Source organism: Thermobia domestica, chromosome 9 (genome assembly GCF_964235325.1).
Source record: "Thermobia domestica chromosome 9, izTheDome1.hap1.1, whole genome shotgun sequence".
Classification (NCBI taxonomy): Eukaryota; Metazoa; Arthropoda; class Insecta; order Zygentoma; family Lepismatidae; genus Thermobia; species Thermobia domestica.
In genome coordinates, this window is record NC_137462.1 from 282,294,048 (window position 1) to 282,318,838 (window position 24,791).

At 35.5% G+C, this 24,791-nt stretch overlaps 1 protein-coding gene across 5 annotated transcripts in view; it reads right to left on the minus strand.

The window, feature by feature from the left end:
- Positions 1-24,791, minus strand: part of LOC145660724 (uncharacterized) — a 261,964-nt gene that overhangs the window by 134,600 nt on the left and 102,573 nt on the right. For all 5 annotated transcript variants that reach the window (XM_081726103.1, XM_081726106.1, XM_081726105.1 and 2 more), the window contains 4 exons: positions 23,284-23,358; positions 12,689-12,775; positions 6,335-6,406; positions 3,588-3,656 (listed from right to left, as the gene is read on the minus strand). In XM_081726103.1, coding sequence (XP_081582229.1) covers positions 3,588-3,656; positions 6,335-6,406; positions 12,689-12,775; positions 23,284-23,358 — 303 coding nt within the window. The remainder of the gene's footprint in view (positions 1-3,587; positions 3,657-6,334; positions 6,407-12,688; positions 12,776-23,283; positions 23,359-24,791) is intronic.

The window sequence follows — 24,791 nt, forward strand, 5'->3', positions numbered from 1 at the left end:
CCTCAAAATTGAAACAAGAGTTTGCGGCCGTATAATGAAAAAACCTGGTCGTCACTGTTTTATATGCTGGAATATCCAAACGGAAGTAGCCGTACTATAATAAATCTCCAACAGAAGAAAAAGTCGTGCTTTTCTGCTGGATAAATAACGCTACTGATTTTCATTTTACTGGCATGCTTTTACTTGCTACATACTTGCGAATTCCTAATTTAGAAAAAGGGAGGACGTCATTTCTGTATGAAACGTCATAAAAGCCAAGTTTATATGAGACGGAACTGCGTGTCACAGTGAGAACAATCTCATTCCTAATCGTTCCTTTTATGCACACATATTACAAGTAAGAACTCACTTGTAGATTAATCTCGGACTACAATCTCACCTCTCCAACGAGATTAATCTACAAGTGAGTTCTTACTGGTAATTCGTATGCATACAAAGAACAAATAGCGAATGAGCCACTAACCATCCCTCTGCTTGCCACGGAACATTGGGTCCCTAACTCCACTCTGCTTAGCCTGCTACGGGGCTCTGTAGAGATCAAAGACTACCTATAACTAACCTTGCAAACTTGGAGATATTATTTGTACAGTATTTTGTAAAAATACTTTTTATAGTGTAAATTTTATAATAAAAGCCGGTAGTGGGAGTCGATTCCGGACACTCTATTTATTTACACTCTACATATACCTATATGGGACGAAGTTTTACAATATACTTTATACATTTCTATCCCTCTGTATTTTTTAAGAGAGGACAATTATTCATACTTCACTGAAAAATAGCTTCTTCCTTTCTGTTATCTACTTCTCCTTTCTTGGTTTCTCTTTAATTTTAAGTTGCCTTTGCATTCAGATATTATTTAGGACTTTTCATGTGAAGAATGAAATCCTTTGCCAACTTTTGGAGTGATTGAAGAAACAGGAAGTGATGAAATTAGGTTAGGATGGATAATTAGGTTAGATGCATGCAGAGAAAAAATAAGTTTGACCTATTCCAGGGTACGAACACACGAACATACTGTATGATTAACAACGTATTCACCAAAACTACTCGTCTATTTCGTACGCTACATCAAATCTACTTTCTGTGAAGTGGTTTCCTCATCAATACCAAGTTTTGTTTGCTGTCTCATAAAATTGAGTTTGCGGCAAATAATTGGAAGTTACATTTCCTGCAATGTAAGAGTATAAAAGTTTTTTTTTTTTTTTTTGTACAAGTCACATTCCGCCTTATGCAGAGTCGTTTTCATGTTAGATTAGTAAATGCCTGACTACTGCAGGAAACATATGTTAGTCTAACTCTTTAGTATGGCACTAATCACGCGTCAGAACGACTCTGCATAAGGCCCATTATCTTTTACGTCACAGTAACCTATGTAAAGCAACTTAAATCTGGAAATGATGGTTGGAATGATCATTAATAATAATAAAGCAGTAACAGAATTGCAATCACAATTACGTAAACAATAATAAAATTAATTAACTAACGATCGTCACTTCATTGGGCTTTAGTGGCTCATGGAAGAATTTTAAACGTTTTTGTTTAAATTAAAGGAAACTGATTAGCGTAGGTTAGTGGTTACCGCATTGGATTTTTACGCAGAAGACATGCCTTCGATTCTCGACAGCTTCGAACTTTTTAAACGTGCTTTAGCTTTAACTTCAATCCATACTCAGTGTGATAAGAAAGATTTTCTGCGGTGGAGAAGGAAAAATATGTTGGAATGACAGCAAATTAGGGTAAGACTATGAATGGAGACAACGGTATACATACTTATTTCCTTTAATTCCTTCAGATTTGATATTGTCAGCTTTTTAACCATGAAACAAATGCGGAACAACTTCCGTTTTAAATAATAAAGACACTTTCTATCAAATAAAGGTATAATGGGGTATTTAGTCCTTAGATTATTTGTTCAGAATTTAGAAGACATTCAATAATAAAACCGATTTCGGTTCATAGCAGATCAATATCATATTAGGTAAGTCGTGTTTACTAATTACCGTATCCGCTAGCAGTACTATTCTTACAACATAACAGTATCGAATTGCCAATTGGTATGAAATTTCCACGACGAACAATAGATTTCATCGCAATTACAGGTCTTAAATTTAAAATTGAGAACGTTAAATGCAAATCCGAAAATTGCAGGATAAGTATGCTTCTCGAAGAATGTTGTCGAGACATCGGAATACTGGCTCGTAATCAAGGACAATTTGAAGACGTCGGTGCAAGAAGGGACTTGATTCACAATTGAAAGAAAACTGATGAAACGCAATTTATTTTCATTAAGCCTCCAAGCATTTTGTAAACAAATGTGATATTATAAGAGTAAAACATTTCTTTCCAATAAGTTTGGAGGCTAAAGTAGAGTAAATAGATTTCTAATAACATTTTGTTTCAATCCTAAACCAAATAGAACATTGAAGTTGTCCCCAGCGACGCAACTCTGCTAGTTGTCACCCGGGGCAAGAACTCGTCTTAGCGCTCCCCTTACAAAAAAAAAAAAAAAAACAAAAAAAACAAAACGCTTCCGCAAATATTTGCCCAATTTTGCACCCTCCCAATCCGACGCTCGGGGCACAAGCCTCATTTGCCTCCCTAGTTACGTCACTGACTGTCCCCTTCTTGCACCAACATCTTCAATTTCTCAAAATGTGAGAGTATACGAACCCTGCTAAACGGCCAAAGGCGAATGCTCGTGTTCGGTGAGTTGAGATTATATTAGAAAGTTGAATTATTTGAAGAGCAATCGATCATAATTTCCAAATCATTTTATTACGTTTCTATGCGGAGTTTAGTGTTGTATCTCTCCATCAATAATAGATACTAAAGCAGAAAAGAAAGGCGATAGAATTTTAACAAATAATGATAGTCCATTTATTTTTTGAATAATATTTGTGACTTCTAATATTGTAATTATTATTGTATTGTTTTATATTAGAAAAATACTGGCAACACTCACTGACTTCTGAGGCAGAGCCTCGTATATATGGATAAGATGCTTATCATATGTTTACAACCATACATCTATGCCTCTTCTTCTGGCCCATATCTACCGCCTCCGCACCCGTTATATTGTGCAACACATAATCGGCCAACATCCTATCATAGCCGAATTATTGGAGCAAACCCCGGCAATACCACGCAGAGCTTACCCATCCCTGGACCACCTACTTGCAATATACGAACGAGAAACAAATACCGCCGCTCACAACCCTGCTCGGCGCATATATCACAGCCATCCGTTCATCTATCCCTCATAACTGCACTCACTTCAATGCTTACTCGTCTACTGTAGCACACTTCATTAAATATTTCATTCTAGCTTGGCACAAAGGCTGAATAACATACTTCCATAACTTTCATTATATCCTTTTGCCCATCTATCTTTTCTTGTTTCTCTAGTTTAATACTTACTCTGGCCAAAGAGAAGGCGTCACCTTCTATGGCCCGCCCATTTTCGGATGGGAATGAAAATGCTTTTGATGATGCTTATCATATGTTGATAATATAGGGCATAGGAACGATCCCGTTACATAATGATATAAATTGGTTTTCTTGAAATTAGAGAAAATGATACTCACATCATCAGATTCTGTTTCGTCAAACGTTTTAATCTTGTTTGTCTGTGAAGATTTGTTTACAACCATTGTCTGTAAAATAAAAAGGAAAAACATTTTATTATTTATTTACCTTATGAGTAGTAATCTCTATATTATTATAGGAAACTATTCTTTACAACAAATAATTTCTAAACTTCTTTAAGAGATATTTTTCGTGAAGTATAATTAATATTTTGCGGCATCGTCCTTTCAAGTCTTCTCCAGAAAACTATTTCAAGAAATTTTGTCAAAGTTTCATCTTTAGAATTTAAGTAATAATGCAGATACGATTAAGAAAATTGGTCTGAAGGTTAATCGTGTTATGTTGAATCGATTACCAAAGCGCATATAATGTATGAAAAACCATGTGAAACCACCGTTTGTGTTTTATCGGACCACTAGCATTATGGACAACCACCATCGCAATTTCAATGCAACAAACTATTGGAGAAAAGGCATATGGATTCTATCCAATTTTAATCTGCAGGTTTTGCAAAGGCAAGTGATGATGATGTTCCAGACATCATTTTAACAGACTAAGTGTCCATAAATAAATTGGGTTGGTGTCAGGGTTTTGGCAGAATCGTTATGAAAGGGAATAACATGAATTAACCTTTTCTGATTCTCATCATGCTAAAATCGAAAGGTGTAGTTGCACGGTCTATCGATGAGGATCCAGACCTACTTCCTTTTAGCCCCGTATCAACGAGGAATATCTTTCCGATATATTGAGGTCATGATGGAATCCTCAAAGTATGCAACATTCATACACGTCTTTACCTGAAACTTCTCCTTGTACCGCATGACTTCTTGGCGGGAAAAAGGTTTTCTGCACTGGTGGTTGAACTATGCGTTCCTTGCAAAAGGCATCATGGTATGCAATTTAAAAAAAAAAATGTCATTAAAGAAGGGTTTCATTCAATGTGATAGCTATCCTCTATTTTCACCCTCTCGTAAATTTTGCAGCTATATGATTTATGTTCAGGAATGTAGTTGTGATCTCAATTCTTACGTACGCACCAGAGATCAAAGCGACGAAAAATGGCACCGATGAGAGTGTAGTGCACCAGATGCAATTCTTATTTTTCCGACACATATTTAAATAATTGCGTACAGATTCATATTACGCGTACAAAAGTTATGCGCCATGTAAACGGTTATTCATGCAAAAACACACACCGACGTTGATTAGTGTAGAGTAGGTTAGTGAAGTAGAGTAGGATAAATTAGATTAGGTTAGCACGAGATTATGAGTGTACTGCACATTTATACAATACGAGAAACCTCCCAAATAACTATTTAAACAAAAGGTAATATCTGAGCTCCCTCGTGGCTAAATGGTTACCGTACGCGCTATTGGCGCGGGAGACCCGGGTTAGATTCCCGGCGGGAGCTCATGTGGTTCGGATTCCACGTTAATCAGTAGGTCCATGTCTCATATAGGCCGCTGCTGAAAGGGACGCTAAACTAAAAATCAATCAATCAAAAAGGTAACATCTATATTTAAAAGCAAAAGCATACACCCAAACGTAAATTGATATTATTAAATATTTAAAAGAAAAATTATATTTCAACTGGCAACTAAAGTATTAATTTACAAACTAGACAACCAATGTCAGAAAAGAACTAAACTCGGAACGCTACTTGGGATACTTTTCTACTGAAGCCGCCAAACTGTTGCTATTTCCTGCCAATCTAGTAGAGAAGACGGTTAGCAATGTTGCTGCCTTACTTATATGACCGTTTCCGTGAACTTTTATAGCAGCAAACTGTGTGATTAAGTACTTTCACAGAAACAAGTGAAGGCGTTTCACCTGTATACAAACCGAAATGTAAAGAATTACAACGTGAAAGTGCTCGAACCTGGAAGCCTGGAACGGTCGGGCCGGGCCTGTGAGACAAATCTATTTATATTTTAAATAAAATTTTCAACTTAAAGTTAGCAATTTGAGTTGCAACTTTGTATACCTCCTGAAACGCACGATGAGAGACGCTAGTGTCGCAAACCAGTTTGATTTATTGTTAGTTTGCTTTTAATAGAGCTCTGAATATCGCGTGGGCCTGTCAGACCCAGCCCGACCGTTCAGGTAGCTTTGGTTTGTGTTAATGCTTGCAGTATTCGCTGTTTTTTATTTTCCTTCAAGTATTTCATTTCAAGTATAGTATTTTGTTTATTTCTCTGTTTTCAGTATTTCAAGTTTATAGTACGTAGAAGATTATTAAATACATAAATATATGTTTGGTTTCTATGTTACATTGGATTATTTAATATTGGAAAATTATCTGCGCGCTATTACCCCACGGGGTGGGAAATATCGCGCATCTGCCTCACTCACTTTTTCGCTTGTTTTTTCATAATCTAATGCAGTTGACATAAGGGTCTATACATGCACTTAAAGATAAAGGATGTGATTATGTGTTCCTGATTTCTTAGTTTTTTTTTTCATTCCAAAATGTCTGCGTAATTCGCGATTAAACCTTAAGTGCGCGGTATTCACCCACTTCCCTCTACTAAATTATTGTAATAGTTTTTTTAACGTTATATGTAAATTTTGTAAGATTTGTTTTCTTTAAATATAGACATTTTATATGAGGACACAAACTTCTAAAAAACACTCATTATTTCATTAGAGACTTTTTTTTTTTTTTTTTTTTTTTTTTTTTTGTACTTCACTGCTTCGAATGTTCTAAACGAAACGCGTTTTCTTACTGACAAAGATGCTACTTACGTCTGGTGAACTTCTGGTTTGCTGATTAAAAGTAATTCCAGGGAAACCCACAATTATTTTACCGTTTGTTTCCTGAAAACATAAAGAAACATTTTTGAATGTGTTCAATCTACTTTGAAACTACTTATAAATTAAATAATAATAAAATTTTACTAAAAAATCACTTATTATTAATAATCCGTTATAGTTTCGGTTATCATGCCTGTAGTTCTGTATGGCTGCGAAACATGGTCACTTACTCTGAGGGAAGAACATAGACTGAAAGTATTTGAAAACAAGATCCTGAGACGAATATTCGGACCCAAGAGGAACGGGAATGGGGAATGGCGGAAACTTCATAACGAGGAACTACGGTACATAATTTATATGGTTTACCCAACATTGTTAGGGTCGTCAAGTCTAGGAGGTTTAGATGGGCGGGTCATGTAGCTAGAATGGAAGAGAGTAGGAACGCTTTCAAAATCTTGACTGGAAGACCAATCGGAAAACGACCATTAGGAAGACCTAGGCGCAGATGGGAAGACAATATTAAGATGGATCTCGCAGAGATTGGAATACAGAGTAGAAACTGGATGCAGTTAGCTAAGAATAGAAGTCAGTGGAGAGCTTTTGTGAACGCGGCATTGAACCTCCGGGTTCCATAGGCCATAGAGTTAGTTAGTTAGTTAGTTATAGTTTCGGTAATATACGATTCCCTTCATCACCGATATTATTAGATACTATGACTGATCAACACAATGATGTATTGCCGAGACTTTATTAATGATAAGCCCTTACTTTGGTCAATTGTTAGTTTTATTTAAGGAAACTTTCAGCGTTTTATAGTCAAGATTTATGGAAAATCGATGTTAAAACTAAACTAACAGTGTACACCTTTAACAAGAATTTTAGGAATGATCAAAGAAAAAAAAAAAAGAAAAAAGATTGCGATTTTTTTCCAATAATTAGTTTTTGGAGGTTTTACTACGCTATATGTGGTTCTCCAGGTATAAGGTCTACAAAAATTTTTGATTGAAATATATTGGATCTTTTGATCCAAATATAACAATGTTCTGAACCTACTAGTTTCGAGAAGTTTTATAACAAACCAGTTAAATTATTTTTTGTTTCAAAAATTATTTAAATAACTGAGTTCCGTTTTACACCGTAAAACTACGAAAGGTATCCCATATTATAAGCAGAAGTGATTTGTAAGTTTGTGCAATCCCTGACATAGGATGGCAGAGAGTTTTGTATAGAGCTTTTGGCAGAGCTTCACAATTACATGTAGAGTATTTGACTGAGAACTGAACTACTTTTAGAGGACCTTTACAACTGTAGTAGCAGGAAAACGGATTAAACAATCCTTTGTGATGTTGGAGAGATGGACATTTCTAAACAAAAGATAAAACGATATCTACTCCCAAAGGTTATGAGATAATATTTGAAACTAGGCCTATCACCAAAAGATCTGTATATTAACTCCCTTGCTTTATCTGTCTCTACAATATCAATTCTAGTGAGTTCGATATTTTGCATCCTATACCTATGAGGATGATGACTCTACGAGGGATGTTGGGAAAGTCATGTCTATGGCGGGCTAACAAGAAAACCAATGACCTGAAAAAAAAATTATTATATTTGAATGTAATCAGCCTGCAGTTCTACACATCGTCTTCATTTTGTTCCAAGTGACTCAATGCCTTCAATATAAAAAGATTTCTCTTTCGAGTCAAACAACTGACTCGCAGCATCCATTTCCTGCTTGTAGCTTGAAAATCACTCTCCCCTGAGGTATTTTTTCAAATGACGAAACCGACAATAATCACTTGGGGCTGGGTTAGGACTGTAGGGCGGGTGGAAAAGTTGAGCCATTCCTTGTTCTGTGATAGCAGTCTGCGCAAGATGGGGTGTGTGTGCATACGACCCGCTCGGGAGAGTAATACTCCAGGAACTAAGTTTCTTCGCGTTCTACCCTAGCCAGCTGTTTTACATGCTACCCGAGCCAGCTAAGTTGGTCACAAAACGAGCCCTGTGGGGCTTCTAACCCGTTCCTACTACTTCTACTACTACTACTATTAGTACTACTTATCTGCACAAAAGTAAGTAAATAACTTTTTCAGTATTATTTTCATCTTATTTTAATGAAAAAAGTGTTATGAATATTTTTAAAAAAATAAGAAAAACTTTCCTTGGGCTGGGATTCAACCCACGCCAAAAGCAATTTCCATTACTAGCATGTTACGCTAGCACGCACGGCTACGAGAGCCGACAGCAACAAACGTTTGATTTCTCCTATATGTATGCTACGTGGCAAAACACGGATAACGCCAACATATCAGAACCTTGTACTTAGTCAGGGCCGGGGCGAGGGGGGGGGTCGAGCCGTGCCACCGCCCAGGGCGGCAAGTCTAATGGCCGGCAAAATTTGAAAAAGAAAAGAATACTATCAAAATATAATGCTTCGTAATAGGCCCACAAATGGAAACATAAGACCGTATTTATCTGAGAATGTAATTGAACTTACTTCACTCACATTCAGGAAATTACTTAGTCAGGAAATTCACAGCATTCCCCCTCATTTTCATTTATCGAACTACCAGCCACAGGTATCTCGTTCAATATTTCCCTTGCAACGGCGAAGATTTTCAGCTAGGGTGGATAATATCTTCAAGGTGGTTATATATATATATATATATATATATATATATATATATATATATATATATATATATATATATATATATATATATATATATATATATATATATATATATCCCTTTGGGGATTTTATGGTATAATTTATACCATACGCGTTTTTCATGGTACATTGCGTTATAACTCTCCTATTTGAGCTTTTTCGTCCGTTTTTTTTGTTTTGTTTTGTTTTTCAAGTCCAGAGGCATTGTAGAAGACATTACGTATGGTTTCACATCTTCCTGCGTCCAGACATAGGAGGTGATGACGTCATAAGTCTAAAATATATTTTTTCATTTATTAAGCCTATGTTCAATATTTTTTGGCGCACTTATTTTTGCACGTAGAAGATTGAAATTTTGCACAAACATTCAGTCCACCGAGTAGTATTTAGCAGATTTTTTTTTCAGATTTGTGAATTAAAACAAGGGGGGAACCAGAGGGTCAAAGGATTGAAAAAATTAATATTTTTACCCAAAAAATTACTTTCTTCGGGATTTTCCCGCCTTATATACACGATGGAGACACGCGAGTCATACCGTCTGAAAGGCAATTTTATTCTGAAGAGAATGATGTGCAAAACGTAACCCTCGGGTAATTAGGGATGTCTCAGGGATTTGTTTTAAAAAATCCCTCTGTATACGGGAATATGATACATTGTCAGTATATATATTTTTTGGCGGGCTTACTTTCGTACCTAGAAGATTGAAATTGTGCATAAACATTCAGCTTACCTAGTAGTATTTATCAGATTTTTTTTCAGATCTCTTCGTTAAAACAGGGGGGTCCAGAGGGGCTAAAAGTTGAAAAAAGGGATATTTACACCAAAAAAATCCCTTTTTTCGGGCATTTCCCGCTTTAGATACCTGATGGAGACATGTGAATGGTACCACCTGAAAAGCAGATCTGTTCTGAAGAGAATGATGGGCGAAACATGACCCTAGGGTAGTTCGGGATGTCTCAGGATTTTTTTTTTCCTGAGATCAAAGTGTTTTGTGGTAATTTGGGGCATTGTGGGAATTCTTCATAAAATTTCTCCCGCTCTTACTATTCAAGATAGAAACTTGAAATTTGGCACACACATTCAGTATAGCAAGTACTATTTATTAGATTTTTTTTAGATGGCTAGGTTCACACAGGGCCGCTCCAGGGGGGGGGGGGCAAAGTGCGAGAAAAAAATTTTCCCTTTGAAGTCGAAATCTGGAAAGGGATATATATATATATATATATATATATATATATATATATATATATATATATATATATATATATATATATATATTTTTTTTTTTTTTTTTTCTATTCAGCAATGTTCTAACGCTCCACTGCAAATATGCAAAAGGTACACTCCCACTTGAGACAGGGCGTTTAGCCTACAGCATCTAGAGACATTTAGATTCTAGCAGCGAGTTTTTAATGAATTTACAAATTGGTTGAAAACTAGTTGGTTTCGTACCGGTAACAGACACCGCTGGCCTAGGACCGACAGAAGTACTATTAATTAACATTAAAGGAAATGAACATTCCCATCGAAGACATGAGGGGCCAAGGATATGACAATGGTCCCAATATGAAAGGCAAACATTCAGATATTCAGAAGAGAATTTTAGAAATATATTCCCGAGTCTTCTATGTTCCTTGCAGTAGTCATTCATTAAACCTTGTCGTTAACGATGCAGCCACAACACCTCAGTACGCCGTTTCAGTTTTTGTATAGTTCGACGTTGGGCCATACTAAAGGAACACATCAGCAGTCTCATTTTAAAACCATTAAGCACCACAAGGTGGGAGAGCCGAATTGATGCTCTGACTCAACTTACGTGTTAGATATCAAATAGGGGAGGTTTATGATGCCTTACTTCAAATAAGTAACGACAATAGTTCAGATAGAATGGTCACCCACGATGTTCTGTGTATAGCAAACCAGCTGCGTGGCTACTTTCCTTTGCTCACTCGTTATATGGTATGACTTTTTACTCCACATAAACATAGTAAGCAAAAGTCTCCAAAGCACTGATTGTCATATGCTGGATACAGTCGGACTTCTTGAAAATGTATTTGAGTACTTTGAGACGAGAAGAAATGATGCAAAGTTTCAATCTTACTTAGTTGATGCGATAGAGTTGGCATCAGTATTAGAAATGGATGATCCACAGATAGGCAATACAGTGTATGCTCGAAGTCGAAAGAATAAGAGAGAGTTTCAGTACGAGGCAGAGGATGAAGTTATTGAAGATCCACAAATAAGATACAAGATCGAGTTTTATTACAAAGTTCTAGACGTGATTGTGTTAGCTTTAAGAGAATGGTTTGAGCAAGTTAAACATCACAGCGAGTATTTCGATTTTCTTTACGATATAAATAATTGTAAAGATATACCACATGAACTTTAATCTGAAAAGTGACTAAACTTGTCAGCATTTTAACACACCTAATCGAAAGATATTAACCTCAATGATTTGAAAGACGAACTGAAAGTGTTATCCGCTATAATTAAGCCTGAAAGGTCACCAAAAGAGACTTAAAAATTAATTAAGGAACATGACTTGGGTCCCATGACTTAGGATTCTGTTAACCTTACCGGTAAGAGTGGCAAGTGGAGAAAGAAGTTTCTCGAAACTTAAGTTTATTAAAAACTATCTACGGTCTTGTACGTCTAAAACACGCTTGTGTGGTCTAGCGATATCAACAGAATACGAATTGGCTGAAACATTGGACTACGCGAATATGATAATGGAATTTGCTCGTATCAAACCAAGAAATTTCTTTCAATTAAAGTATAATCACTTAGTTTTGCCGTAATATCTGATTCACTCTATTATCTTTATGCTCCATACTCTATTGGAAACACCTTTTGATATAAAATAAGCTTTAAAATTAAAACTATTAGCCGTGACTAAAGCATTTTTATTTTATTTTCTGTATGCGCTGCTGTACGTCACAGGTACAAGCGAAATCGAGCATACTAAATATTGTGTCATTATATGGAGTATGTAAGTAAAATTTAAAAAAAATAATAATCTGAGTTTTACGTCCCACGATTATGCCGACTAGGTTAAAGCAGACAGTGATGATGAGAAATTATGAAAATGGTGGAATGAAGAAAGTGGTTTACTTTTCCATTTCATACATGCTTTTAAACGGGGCATTTTTTTCATTACATTTGAACGTCTTCTGTCAAAAATAAGGTTTGCGGATTAAGGGGGCGGCATGTGATAGTACCGCCCAGGGCGGCAAAACTGCTAGCGCCGGCCCTGTACTTAGTTCCTACTTCCGGGAGTATTACTCTCCCGAGCTAGTCCTGTAATACAAGCTTGAAATATAAAATTTACAAAGTCAAAATTATAAAATATTTCTTCCTTTTCTTCCACTTCGAATGAAGGTACAATTGAAAAGTAAATTTATTTTAAGCCTGATATACATGGATCGAAAAATATAAATATCGTTGCATATTTGAACTAGGAGGGGACAAAGGAAGTCGAAGAAAAAGGGATTGGGAATGGGTCTCGAATTTATCCATATGAAGCATTAAACTTTCTTGCGATATCATAGGTGCAAAAAAGCAATATGTAGAATGTTAGCCACAATACCTAGTTCTTTCATAAATATAGATTAATATACTGAAGAAAAAGTAAAGAAAAGAATAATCATTTCGTTGAATATTTTACTTCCACTTACTTGCATTGCAGATAGTCTTTTACCGTCGATAAGTATTTCAAACGTTGGATTCTCCATTGTTGTTCCAGAGGTTGCAACACTCTTTCGCTGAAAAAAAAAAAAAAAAAAAAAATAGACTGGCGATAAGAGAAAGAAAATTTAGTTTCCATTCTAAACTATAAAAAAATATTCTCACCCTAATTCTGGACTGAATGGACTACTTTTGGAGTTATTTGACTATATCTCCAGCTGCTATGGAAACAAATAATGTTAACTGTGATTACTCGAAAGAAGCTAAGAAACACTCTGTTTGATTGTTACATTACAAAGATATTGCTATAAAAAGATTTACATTTAAAGATTGTTAGAAATCAATCATTATAGAAGACAAAGTCATAATAAAATAAACACAATTTAAAACAGAAAGTGCTCAAACATTCTCTCACAGATGTATTTTATTTATTACTTTCGTGCGACGGTAGGAGAGAAGAAACTATGGAAGAAAATAATTAAGATTTAACCGGATTTACACGTTTCCGACCCTCACTTGGCGAAATTCTAATTTCTAGATGTCTCTTCGCCCAATGAACGTACAGTCAGAAACAATATTAAGTATAGGTTGGAGCTATCATTTCTTATACTTCCCACCTGTCCTACTTAATATTGTTTGTGACTGTTAACCAGGCCTGTAGCCAGCCCAAAAATGTAGGGGGGCGGGCGGCTGAAGTTAGGGGGAGCCCGATGCAACCATATTATAGTTCATCTGCCAGTCTACCGTGAAAATTTAAAGGGGGTCAGACAAAATTTAGGGGGGCCCGTCCCCCTAGACCCTCCTGGATACGGGCCTGCTGTACACTGAGGCTATATCGTTCAACATAACCAGACAAATTTTGAAGTGAAGAAAGATTTATGATATTCTCTAGGGAGATTTCTCACCACCCTCCTGTACCCGTATATACAGTACATCGTACACCCTCAGATGAGCTGATCTGCTCTTCATCGGATTTAGCATAGTGGTGGACTTGGATCTCTTTAATATAGGGTTGCCATATTTTAAAATTAGAAAAGCGGGGGATTCTAAACCGTAAGTACTGATGTGAACTTGTGTATTACAAATATTACAAATATTGATCTGCGAACCTTCGGACTATTTCTTTTTTTGTGTGTGTGATTTCTTTGTTAAGTGACACTTCCAATGTACTTTTCTAAGAGACTAAAGTAAAGCAAATTTAGTTTTTGCCTTTAATGTTTTATTAAATTCAACAAATGTGAGTCTCGAATTGTAAAGTAAGTATTAAGTAAGTATTACAGTAACATATCTGTAATTGGCAGATATTGTTCATACGGTTTTATTTTCTCTAAGAAACACAAAATAATTTCTAAATTTTTATCATAAGAAAGGTGAAACATATTTAGGAATCCTGGTACATCTCTTATAAAATTTCTAATAATTTTTAAAGATCGCTACTTGAAATCGTACTAACATACAAAATTACCACGGTTTCATAATATATGAAATACAGCATAAACATTTTAAAAGAAAAAAATATTAATAATGGATCTAATCTAAACAAAATGCTAAGGATACCGTAATTCAATTTGCAATCATTCTCCAATCCAAAAAAGCGGCTGTTTTTTTAGTGATTAAGAAAGGATTAAGCGCGGGATGAATATAGGACCTGAAAATCGGATAGTACCCACTAAAATCGGGTAATATGGCAATCCTACCTTAATAGAAATGAGAAATAGGTTCGTATGAGGGGTCTTTGATTCTCGACTTAAAGGGCATCCAAGTTAGAGTTTAGATATGCTAAACGTATTCTGGTGAACTTATCTTTAGGTTGGTTCGGTTGAGCAAGGCAAGATAGTGTGTTGGCGAGTGGTTTGTAGTGTAAGATTGATCTTTGAAAATGTTTGTGCATCTATCAACTACAGCGATTAAGCTTGCTCGTACTTTAGAGAATACTACGCTCACAGTTTACAAAAAAAAAAAAAAAAAAAAAAACAAAAAAAAACTGTAATCATCAGTTTTCACAGAGACCCAGGAATGCGAAGAATAGGATATTATGACGCGCAGAGTGTCATGAGTAATTTTTAGGCGGGAACAGAAATATTTAAACTAATTTGGTTCTCTCTCTGAAATTATTTTAAAATTTCATCTAAATTTCAGAAACGTATTGGAACTATCTAATACTATAACTATTCACGGGAGATAGTGTTTGATTTGAAGAGCAAGGTTATAAATGCATGACTTGGAACATTTTCTTGAATTCTGGTTTCCAAAACACTGTCAAGTCCTCGTCAATTTTATTATTTATAATAAACAGTTGAATGTGAAACTTCTGTAAATCAGATGGGGAACAGAAAAATGCACTGAAGGAATTCTTGTGAAATATTTCATATCCTCTTCTGTATATTGCGAATTTCCGAGTATTAAGGTTAACTCCTGTGGTACTGGATTACCTCATAAATTTTCCATCATGTTCAGCGTCATGTGTAATTAGGAGAGGGGGCGGGCAAGAACATCTCACCTAACTTACTTTTTCATCTAAAACATTTATTTTTCCATCTAATACCAGGGGTAAAAGTGGATCTGAAAAGGTAGGGGGACGCTTGACTTCACGCTGTCCTCCGTGCTTATCTCTCCCCATTTTTTAGAAAGTGGGGGACGCCACATATATTTTCTAGAAGTGGGGGACAACGTTCCCTCACGTTTCCCCGCACTTTTACCCCTGTCTAATACCAAGAGTAATTCATCGCAAGTAGTTGATAGTCCTCCTGCGAATGATCAAAGTATTCCAAGAGAGGTAGTAATTGATATGTAGGAGGCATAGGGATGCACACGAGACAAGATTTGTAGCTGTCTCATCTCGAAAATGTGCTGTAAAAGTGATGTCTCGACTCGGAAAATGTATGTTTTTCTATTGGAAGAGCCGTGTCTCAGCTCGAATTTTGTCAGGAAAATAATGTCTCGACTCGTCTCGTGCGCATCCCTATGGTTGGCAATTTCCGTTCCTTAAAAGTGTTTTCTACTTTTCCTTTCCAAAGTAGTACAAAAATCTGGTGAATTCGACTAAAAGCTTCAAAGTATTCTCTCGTACATTATTCGGTAGATAATTGTCTAAATATTTTTTTTAAATCATTATTGGTTGCAAGGAAAACGAAAATATTAACACTAAAGAAGGTAGAAGCATTGATTAAACTTAAATAGTCACTACTTTATTTGAACGGTACATATAAAAAAAGCTTGTATAATATTAATTTTACGTGATTTTCGTGAAAAAATAATGACTAATTTTTTAACAGTTACCAATTTTTTAATGATCATCGATTAAAAATTACAACATTTAATTGATCAAATTAAAAGTTAACAGAAATTTTCATTGCTTAATTTAATCGTTAATTTTTAACAGAATAATTATAAGCCTACATTGGAGTAGTTATCTCATCTTTCTACAGCATCATACTAGGGTAGTATAGGATTTTTTGGGTTTATATTTTAAAATCACCTGTATAATTTAATAAGAAATATCAGCCATGTTATATTTTCAAAGCTATTCTCCATTCTTAGCGGAGGTCTTGAGTTGAAGCCTCCTAAAGGTCCTGAAAATCTGGGCCAGTGCACATAGTAAGTTTCATATCTATTTCCTGCTAGTTCATTTGCAAAGCTTTATCAGTCTTATTGAGAAGAAAGAACCATGAAGTGAATTCCCGTTATTTTGATTGGAGGTCAGCGTTCCTTTTCAGTACCGAGGCTATAGGAGATGTGCACCTACAGATTAAGGCAAACTACCGTAAAGCGTTCAAATTTTAAGGCTCCTTCATCGGGAACCAAACAATAGAATGCACCTACACCAAATCTACCACGCTAGGCAATAAATCAACGGAAAGGGCATGAAATAAATGCAATAAATATCAAGAATTACATCTTATTTCACATGATGCCTTTCAGCACATTCAGTGAAACACGTCGTTTGATCATTCCTAATTGAAATGTCTTTTAAACCTCCCTCGTGGCTAAAAGATTAGCGTACGCTCCTTTGGTGTGGCAAACGCAGGTTCAATTCTTGGCGGGAGCTCAAGTGGTTCGGATCCCACGTCAAGGTGTAGGACCACATCTCATATAGCCTCGCTGATGAAACCCAAAATCAAATCAAATTTAAATATCTTTTAAAGTAACAACTGTGTAGGCTGATGCACAATTTTGAAATATGCACATTTAACATAGACATTTAATTATTTTTTACATTAGTGATGTGTACATTACTAGGTACACCTAGGTCATTGACCCTGGGGCAAGGTCCTTGATCTTTGACCTCTCAAAAATGTTTTCTAACTCATACGGGTATACTTCGGGGCATACTATTACATTGCTGATTATATTTGGTTCAACGAGCTATTCGTTCCATAATGAGCCGTAGTTTGAGTGAGAAAATGTCAAGATGTGAAAGAATACTTAGCAGAAGAACTTCTATATAAAAAGGTAAATGAAAAATTCCATTCTCTTGATGTATAATTATTCATGAAATAATGAGAACACGGAAGAACATTTAGGTACTCGTACGAAAATTAACAAGAAAAGACCAATACGATGGGATGCGCTAAAATCAGGAGCAGTGTGTCCCTCTTCAAGATCAGAACAGGAAAGACAGCTTATTGGTCCCAACCAGACGTTTGTTCTGGCTCCATCTTCATCTAAACTGAATTCTCTTCCTATCAACTGTTTTACGGGTTCGATTACCGGCGGGAGCTCATGTGGTTCGGATTTCACGTTAATCCGAATCACGTTAATCTCGTCTCATATAGCCTCGCTGCTGAAAGGGACGTTAAACTCAAAATTAACTCCATTATCAACTGTTTTCATCACAAAGCAATGTCAGAAGAGACTTACAGTTGCCAGAATTATTGTTTTCTACATTATATTGAAGACTTTGTTATGTAAAATTTTTAGTTATTACGAAAATATCTACGATGAAACCTTGTGTTGAGTAAGATTCTTTTTTCTTATCTTTCATGATACTATAACAATGATGTTTGCACCACAGTACGTTACGTATAAATTGTAAGCATCAAACAGTGGTGTAACTGAGGGTCCCGCAGGGTTTGCAGTCCGGGAGGGCATGCAGAGTTTAGAGGCCCGCCGCGAAGGAAATGCCAAAAACTATAGGCTACAAAAAGTGAGCTGAATACGGAATATCCATTTCCCTGAAGAACATTATTTAGTTTAGAAAAGAAAAATATGCTCTGGGTGAAAATTCATCCATTCTAGCAACATCAGTTTAAAACATCATCTTAGCACTCGAAGGTTGAAGGAAAATAATTTTGCTCCCGACTGTACAACATGCTGAAAATGTCTTCTTTATGTGCAAGCCCTATTACTACATTCAGTTCAACTTACATTGCTTCGTTTCTTTATGGAAACATGTCAAACAATGCGCCAACAAACACTGTTGTATTCTTTCTCGATTATGGATGTAAGCTTTATCACGACGATGTATACAAAGTACCAACACTCTTTTTGGTTGTTTAGTTTCTAGTGTTGAAATGAAATGAAATCTTTGAGTTTTACGTCCAACGGTTTTGCCGGCTAGGCTAAAGGAGACGGTGATGATGAGAAATGAGTAAAATGGTGGAATGAAGAAAGTGGGAGGAAACGGGAGAACCCTGAGGAAACCCACGCACATGGTGTTTGTCCACCACAAAGTTCACTTCGTGCGAGCTGGGATCGAACCAGAGACCTCATGCACCAGAGGTGAACGCTCTACCACTGAACCACCGCGGCCCCTGGTTTCTAGTGTTGTGGTGATGTATTTAGTTTCATTATCCGTATAAAGAGCGTTGTTTTTTTTTTTCTTTCTTGACTCTTAAAGGTGACTTGGCTCATCGAATGAGTTTATCGATGTGTACACTTATGTCCAAAATTATTGTCGCATGTCTATAAATATGTTGTAGGAATATAATTTAATAACGAATTCGCTCAGTATTTCTTATAATGTTAATATGTGTATAATTGGCAAGAACATGTATGTGGCAAATTTCATGTCAAAAGACCAGTAAATAAGAACAATAAAACGAAAATAAAACTTTATTGTCCATTTAGCAACATTTTGTTTTAGTCATTCTAATTTTTTCGTATTTATAATTCTTTTCCTATGAAACTTACCATAAATATACATTTCCCGATTATACACATAGTACTATCAGTATTAAAAGTACCTTGCAAAATCATTATCAAATTATATCCTTACAAGAAAACAGTTATAGATATGCGACAATCATTTTGGACATGAGTGTATATAGGAAACATTGGTGTGGTGTTAGTTAAATTTTCTGTGAGTGCTATGGTTCCTGTATATCAATGCTCTTTCTTACATTTTTATTTAATATGTTCTTCAATCCGCATAGGCCTGTACAGGCATTTCTTAGTTTTATTATTTCCCTCGTTTTTAGTGAAATGAGTATTATGTATTTTATAAAATATGAAACCATTTAAGGCAAAGTATGAACATTTGAGTGGTGCTCAAAAAAAAAAAAAAAAAAAAAAAGAAACGAAAAGAAGTTGAAAAATCCAAATCGAAACTGCTCTAAATTGTTTCACTTTTTACCAGAAATGTGAATACCGCTCCCACCGAAACTGATTCTTCACCTACTATTACTACTACTGCTACTCTTAGTAGTACTAACCCTACTGTTACCGAAACAGCTCTTACCGCTAATAACGAACTAAATTTAGAATTATCAAATAATGCAAAAGAAATTTCCTTCGATTGTCCTGCAGTGTAAAAAATCGTTGTGTTATTTCATCGACATGCCTATGTGTTAATACGCTTGTGTTAAAATATAACACAAACAAGTGGTTAGAACAACTCACTCTCTATTTGGAGTTGTGTGTCAAATGCCGGTAGTTGAAATGACACACAGGCTGTGTGTTAAATTAACACAAGTGTAGAATCTTCGGTGTTGTTTTCTGCATGATTGCCAAAAATGTTTGGTATCTAATTATAAAAGTTTATGAATTGAAACTACAGACAAACACAGTAGAAAGTAATACTTAAACAAATCCAGGTATACGGAAAATTTCAACATGCAAACCGCGCTATGTATTTTCAATTGTTTTACGTAATGTTCCTGAAGAAATAATGTCAACAGCGAGAAACGACATCGTAGTATTGTGTCACTTCTACACTGCACTAGAGCTCACCAGTCAACACCGCGGACTGTGCTTCAAAAATGGCGGAAAACAAGTAGAATCACGATTAAGAAAAAATGAAATGAAATCTTTGAGTTTTACGTCCCACGGTTATGCCGGTTAGGCTAAAGGAGACGGTGATTATGAGAGATGAGTGAAATGGTGGAATGAAGAAAGTGGGAGGAAACGGGAGAACCCCAAGAAAACCCACGAGCACGGTGTTTGTCCACCACAAAGTTCACTTGGCGGGGGCTGGGATCGAACCCGGGACCCCAAGCACCAGAGGTGAACGCTCTACCACTGAGCCACCGCGCCCCCCAATCACGATTAAGAGGCAACATATTATAAGGATATAGGTAAGAGTTTTCCATCATTCTTGAAATAGATGTTGGTGAAGGTTGTGTTTCGCATCATCAAGAAATACTTCACAATAAATGTTGGGGAGGACGACAAACCTTTTTATGAAGATTTTCTATATGAAGTCTTCTGTAGTTTACTATTCTTATTTTAAAATTAGAATCTTCAGTAAGCGTAAGCATGCACATCACATGGTCTTGCAACACACACACAAAAAGGTTATATCAACACCACTCACGGAGTTATTTCAACACCAAAATAGGTGTCGTAGACACACAGAAGTGCAGTCAAACTAACACCAAAAATGGTGTTAATCTGGTGGTCTGACCTTGAGTTTTAACACAGGGAGTGTTGAATTAACACCAAAACGGTGTTACTTACCCTGCTTTGAACTTGAATTATGGCACAGATTGTGTGTTGAAATAATAAGAAAATGATGGTGAAGTAACACAGAGACTGTGTTATATTGATACTTGACATGGTGTAATATTAACACAAAACAATTAAAGACTACACACTGTGTTACTTTCTTCGTGTTGGTGCAACACCGCCACAAGTAACACTCAACACTTTTCTTTACACTACCAACCCTGACATGGTGTCGAATCAACACCGAAAATACTAACAGAGATCCGAATTTAACATCGCTCAACACCGGATGTGTGTTAAAGACGTAAGACACAGCCTGTGTTAAACGCCAACACCGCGGGGTCTGTGTTGAACTAACACCGCATAGTGGTAGTAACGCTGGAACCACTGCCCTGTGTTAAAATTGAGTTGAATTAACACAACTATTTTTTACTGTGTGATAATCGGGATAATTTAGATAATGAAACCATGGGATTTATTGTTTATCATGGACCACGTAGATCACAAGGACCGTTTCCTAAAGATCCAGAACAGAATAATAGATCATTCTCCAAAAATTACAATGAAAAAACAACAAAGACTGGCTTCAAAATTACTAGAGATTGGCTTCGCTATTCAGTGAAAGGAGATTTTTCGTATTGGCAACCGTGTTGGTTGTTTGCAGATCGTAGTTCGCCAGGTTTTCAACTAGATTGGGTAAGAAGAATTCGTGGTTTGCAGGGGTTATCAAATAAAATAGTAAAGCATGAAAGTAGCAAATCTCATCTAAATGCGTGCGTTATATTCAATACGTGGAAAAGAAAAGAAACAATAGACGAACGTACGGAATCTGAAGTAAAAAAAGGAAGTGAGTAAGTGGAAATAACTCATTGATTGCATTGTTAACGTTAAACTTACACTAGCAGCATCTAACATAGCATTTCGAGGTCATAGAGAAGAAATAGGGAAAGCACATAGTGGGAATTTCATATCCGTTATAGAATTATTGGCTAAATATGACTCTGTTTTGGAGCAACTTATCAGAGGGCCAAAGTCATCTGAGAAGTATCTTAGTCCAAAAATTGAAACTGAAATAATTGAACTTTTGTCCGAAAAAGTAAAAGACGACATATTAAATTAGATAAAATCTGCGCAGTTTTCCTCTATAATTATGGATACTTCTTGAGATATTACTAAGAAGAACCAGATGTCACTATTTGGAGGGATCCACCTGGAAAGTACTTAGGAATCAAAAATAAGGAGAGTTTCTTAGAATTCAAAAATATTACCGATCATACGGCTGTTGGGTTAGAAACAGGAATTCTGAAAATATTGCAGGAAAATGAATTTTCATTGTCAAAATGTCGAGGACAGGGGTATGACGAGGCGGCAAATATGTCTGGCATTTATAAGGTGTTAAAAACAAGAATTCAAGAAAAACAAAAGAGCGCTAAGTTAATTCACTGCGTTGCACATAATTTGAACTTAGTCCTGAATGACGCTGTATTATTTGTGCAGGAAAACAAAAACTTCTATGACATAATTCAGAGACTTTATGTGTTTTTCAGTCAGAGCACCAATAGTTGGGAACTGCTTTCAACGTCTTCACATTCATTAAAGAAACTTTGTCCTACGCGCTGGTGTTTAAGATTTGATTCATTGAGAGCTTACGTTATTCATATTCAGTTATGAAATCCTTAACAAAACTTTCACTTCAGTCAAAAAAAAAAAAAAAAAAAAAAAAAAAAAAAAAAAAAAAACACTAACGAAATAGATGAGGCGAATCATTTAAAGAAACAATTAGAAAAGTTTGAATTTATTTTACAAGTTGTTCTTCATACTAAAATACATGAAATAATAAACTTGATTTCAAAATTTTTTCACGCCAACGATGTTGATCTTTACCAGGCATCAGCCCTTCTTTAGAATGCTACTGATACACTATCCAATTACAGAAATAATTTCCAAGATGCAATGTTGTGAGCTACTAAATTTGCAAAACAATGGAGTTTCGGTATAACATTTGAGAACAAGAGGGTTCGAAGAGTCAAGACACATTTCGATGAATTATTTCAGGACGAGCATTTGACAAACCCAGAAAGATATTATCAAGTAACTGTATTTAATAAGCTATTTATTATACTAACTGCCCAATTCTTGTCTTCTGCTTTACATGAAGAGTTACACACGAAAGCTATTCGCTTGTTTTCTACGCACGAAGAGGACCTGACAGAGGATTTTGCATATCAAATTCAAAGGTTTAAATTGGTTTTACATAATGAGAAAGTTGAAAACAACATTTCGGGAACTACCATATCTCCTATTAATAGATAATTATATTTTGGCTTCTAGTATTCCAGACGTATGTACAGCTTTTTTGTTAATTTGACCTTACCAGTGATTGTTTCTACAGCAGAGCGATCTTTTCCAAAATTAAAATTGTTAAAAATTGTCAAAATTAAAAAAAAAAAATGCTAGAAGATTACAGCGCTTCAAATGAACTTCGACATTCAGCAGTCAGTTTGCCTTTTTGGTGAGTATTAATTTTAATTGTAATTTTATTATATTGCATGGTCAATATGTTAATTATGATTTATTAACCATTGTCTTCTACAGGGACATAATATAGTAGGAAGTTAATGGGCATGGGAAGGGGCCCAAAAATAATCCTGCGGGGGTGCCGACATTTTTGCGTTACGCTACTAGCATCAAAGTAACTTACCTCTGCAATATTTATACTTGAAGGTACAGATAATATTCTAGATATTACGTCTTCACATTTGTTCATAGTCTTCCCCTGAAATAGATAATTAGAAAATAAGAAATACGTTTTCAGTTATTCTTTTCTTTAACATACACCACTACTATCTCTACTACTGTTCGTAATGATTAATTAAAAATATTTTCGTGAGTATTATGTATGTACTTGTACAATTTATTCACTCATGTTGTGTTAGTGCTGAGTGCTAATCCTTTGCATCTTTGACAGCAAATTCAGAATAACTACTATAGTGTATCTACAGTTCATCACAACTTAATTATTCTCTAAGACACTACTTAACCCTTTAACTGGTTATGACGTAGTACTACGTCAAGGCATATGTGCAGTGGAAATGGCTACGACGTAGTACTACGTCTTGACTAAAAGTCACTAATGTTCAGTGGCAATGACGAAGGTCTCTCTTGAAAACTTTTTTTCTTACATTTTAGTCGGAAACAAATCAATAGATGACTCTGAATGCCCATAATGTGCAAACGACATTGGCTTCTGGAATAACAGATGGCACATTGTTACTTGTAAGAATAACATTGCTACTGCTGTAATAAAAGAAGCAGGAACTGCATTTAAAAACAGTAGGAAACGTCTTGGTGAGGCGGATACGCCTTTGTAACGCTTTTTGTTTATTGTTGTGTGGTATTGTTGTTTATGTGAAGCATACATCATTGTTTCATAGTTGTACGGTTTTTATGGGTACAACGTAGTACTACGTCTGCCACGTGAGAGTACACATTTTGAGAAAACTGTGCCAGTTAAAGGATTAGTTAGTCCAAGATAATTAGGGTGAATATATTCATTAGAGTACAGTTAATCGACCGGTTGTAAAAGTTAGGTTGGCTGGTTATTATTACCATCGACTACAATGCATTATCATATAATTATTCTTTTCAAATAAATAATCCCGATTTTCTGCATTAATGTGAAATTTACATATTAACACATTTGATTCTTTTTTGTAAATAATCACATAATGTCTGAGTTTAAATTAGTTTTAAGAAACATATTAGATTTTGAAAAGAAGAAGAAATTGTAACAGTAAAAACGAAATGAAACAATATAAGATGGCTAATAAAACATAAAATTAAAAAAACTCATTATAATTAAAAGTTAACAATTTTATTGGTGAAAATGACATTATGGTGGTGGTCATGCTGGACCGAAACTTGTACGACAATTGGTCGTAACAACTCTCTCTTATTCGAATAAATGAAACAAATAAATGGACGGCAACTGATAGAAATAGGACGCAACTAATGTAAGCACACTTATCAGCATCATTTAATTTGTTTTATTAATGAAAATTTGTACGACTAAATTTTGTACGAACTTTGATCCAGTGTAATAGTAGGCTAAATCGTAGGTCAACAGTTGATCAAAATACTATTTTATGGTGTCTTGTAGCCTGCCACTTGGCCGATGTAGACCGGAAAATCATAACCCAAATACACAAC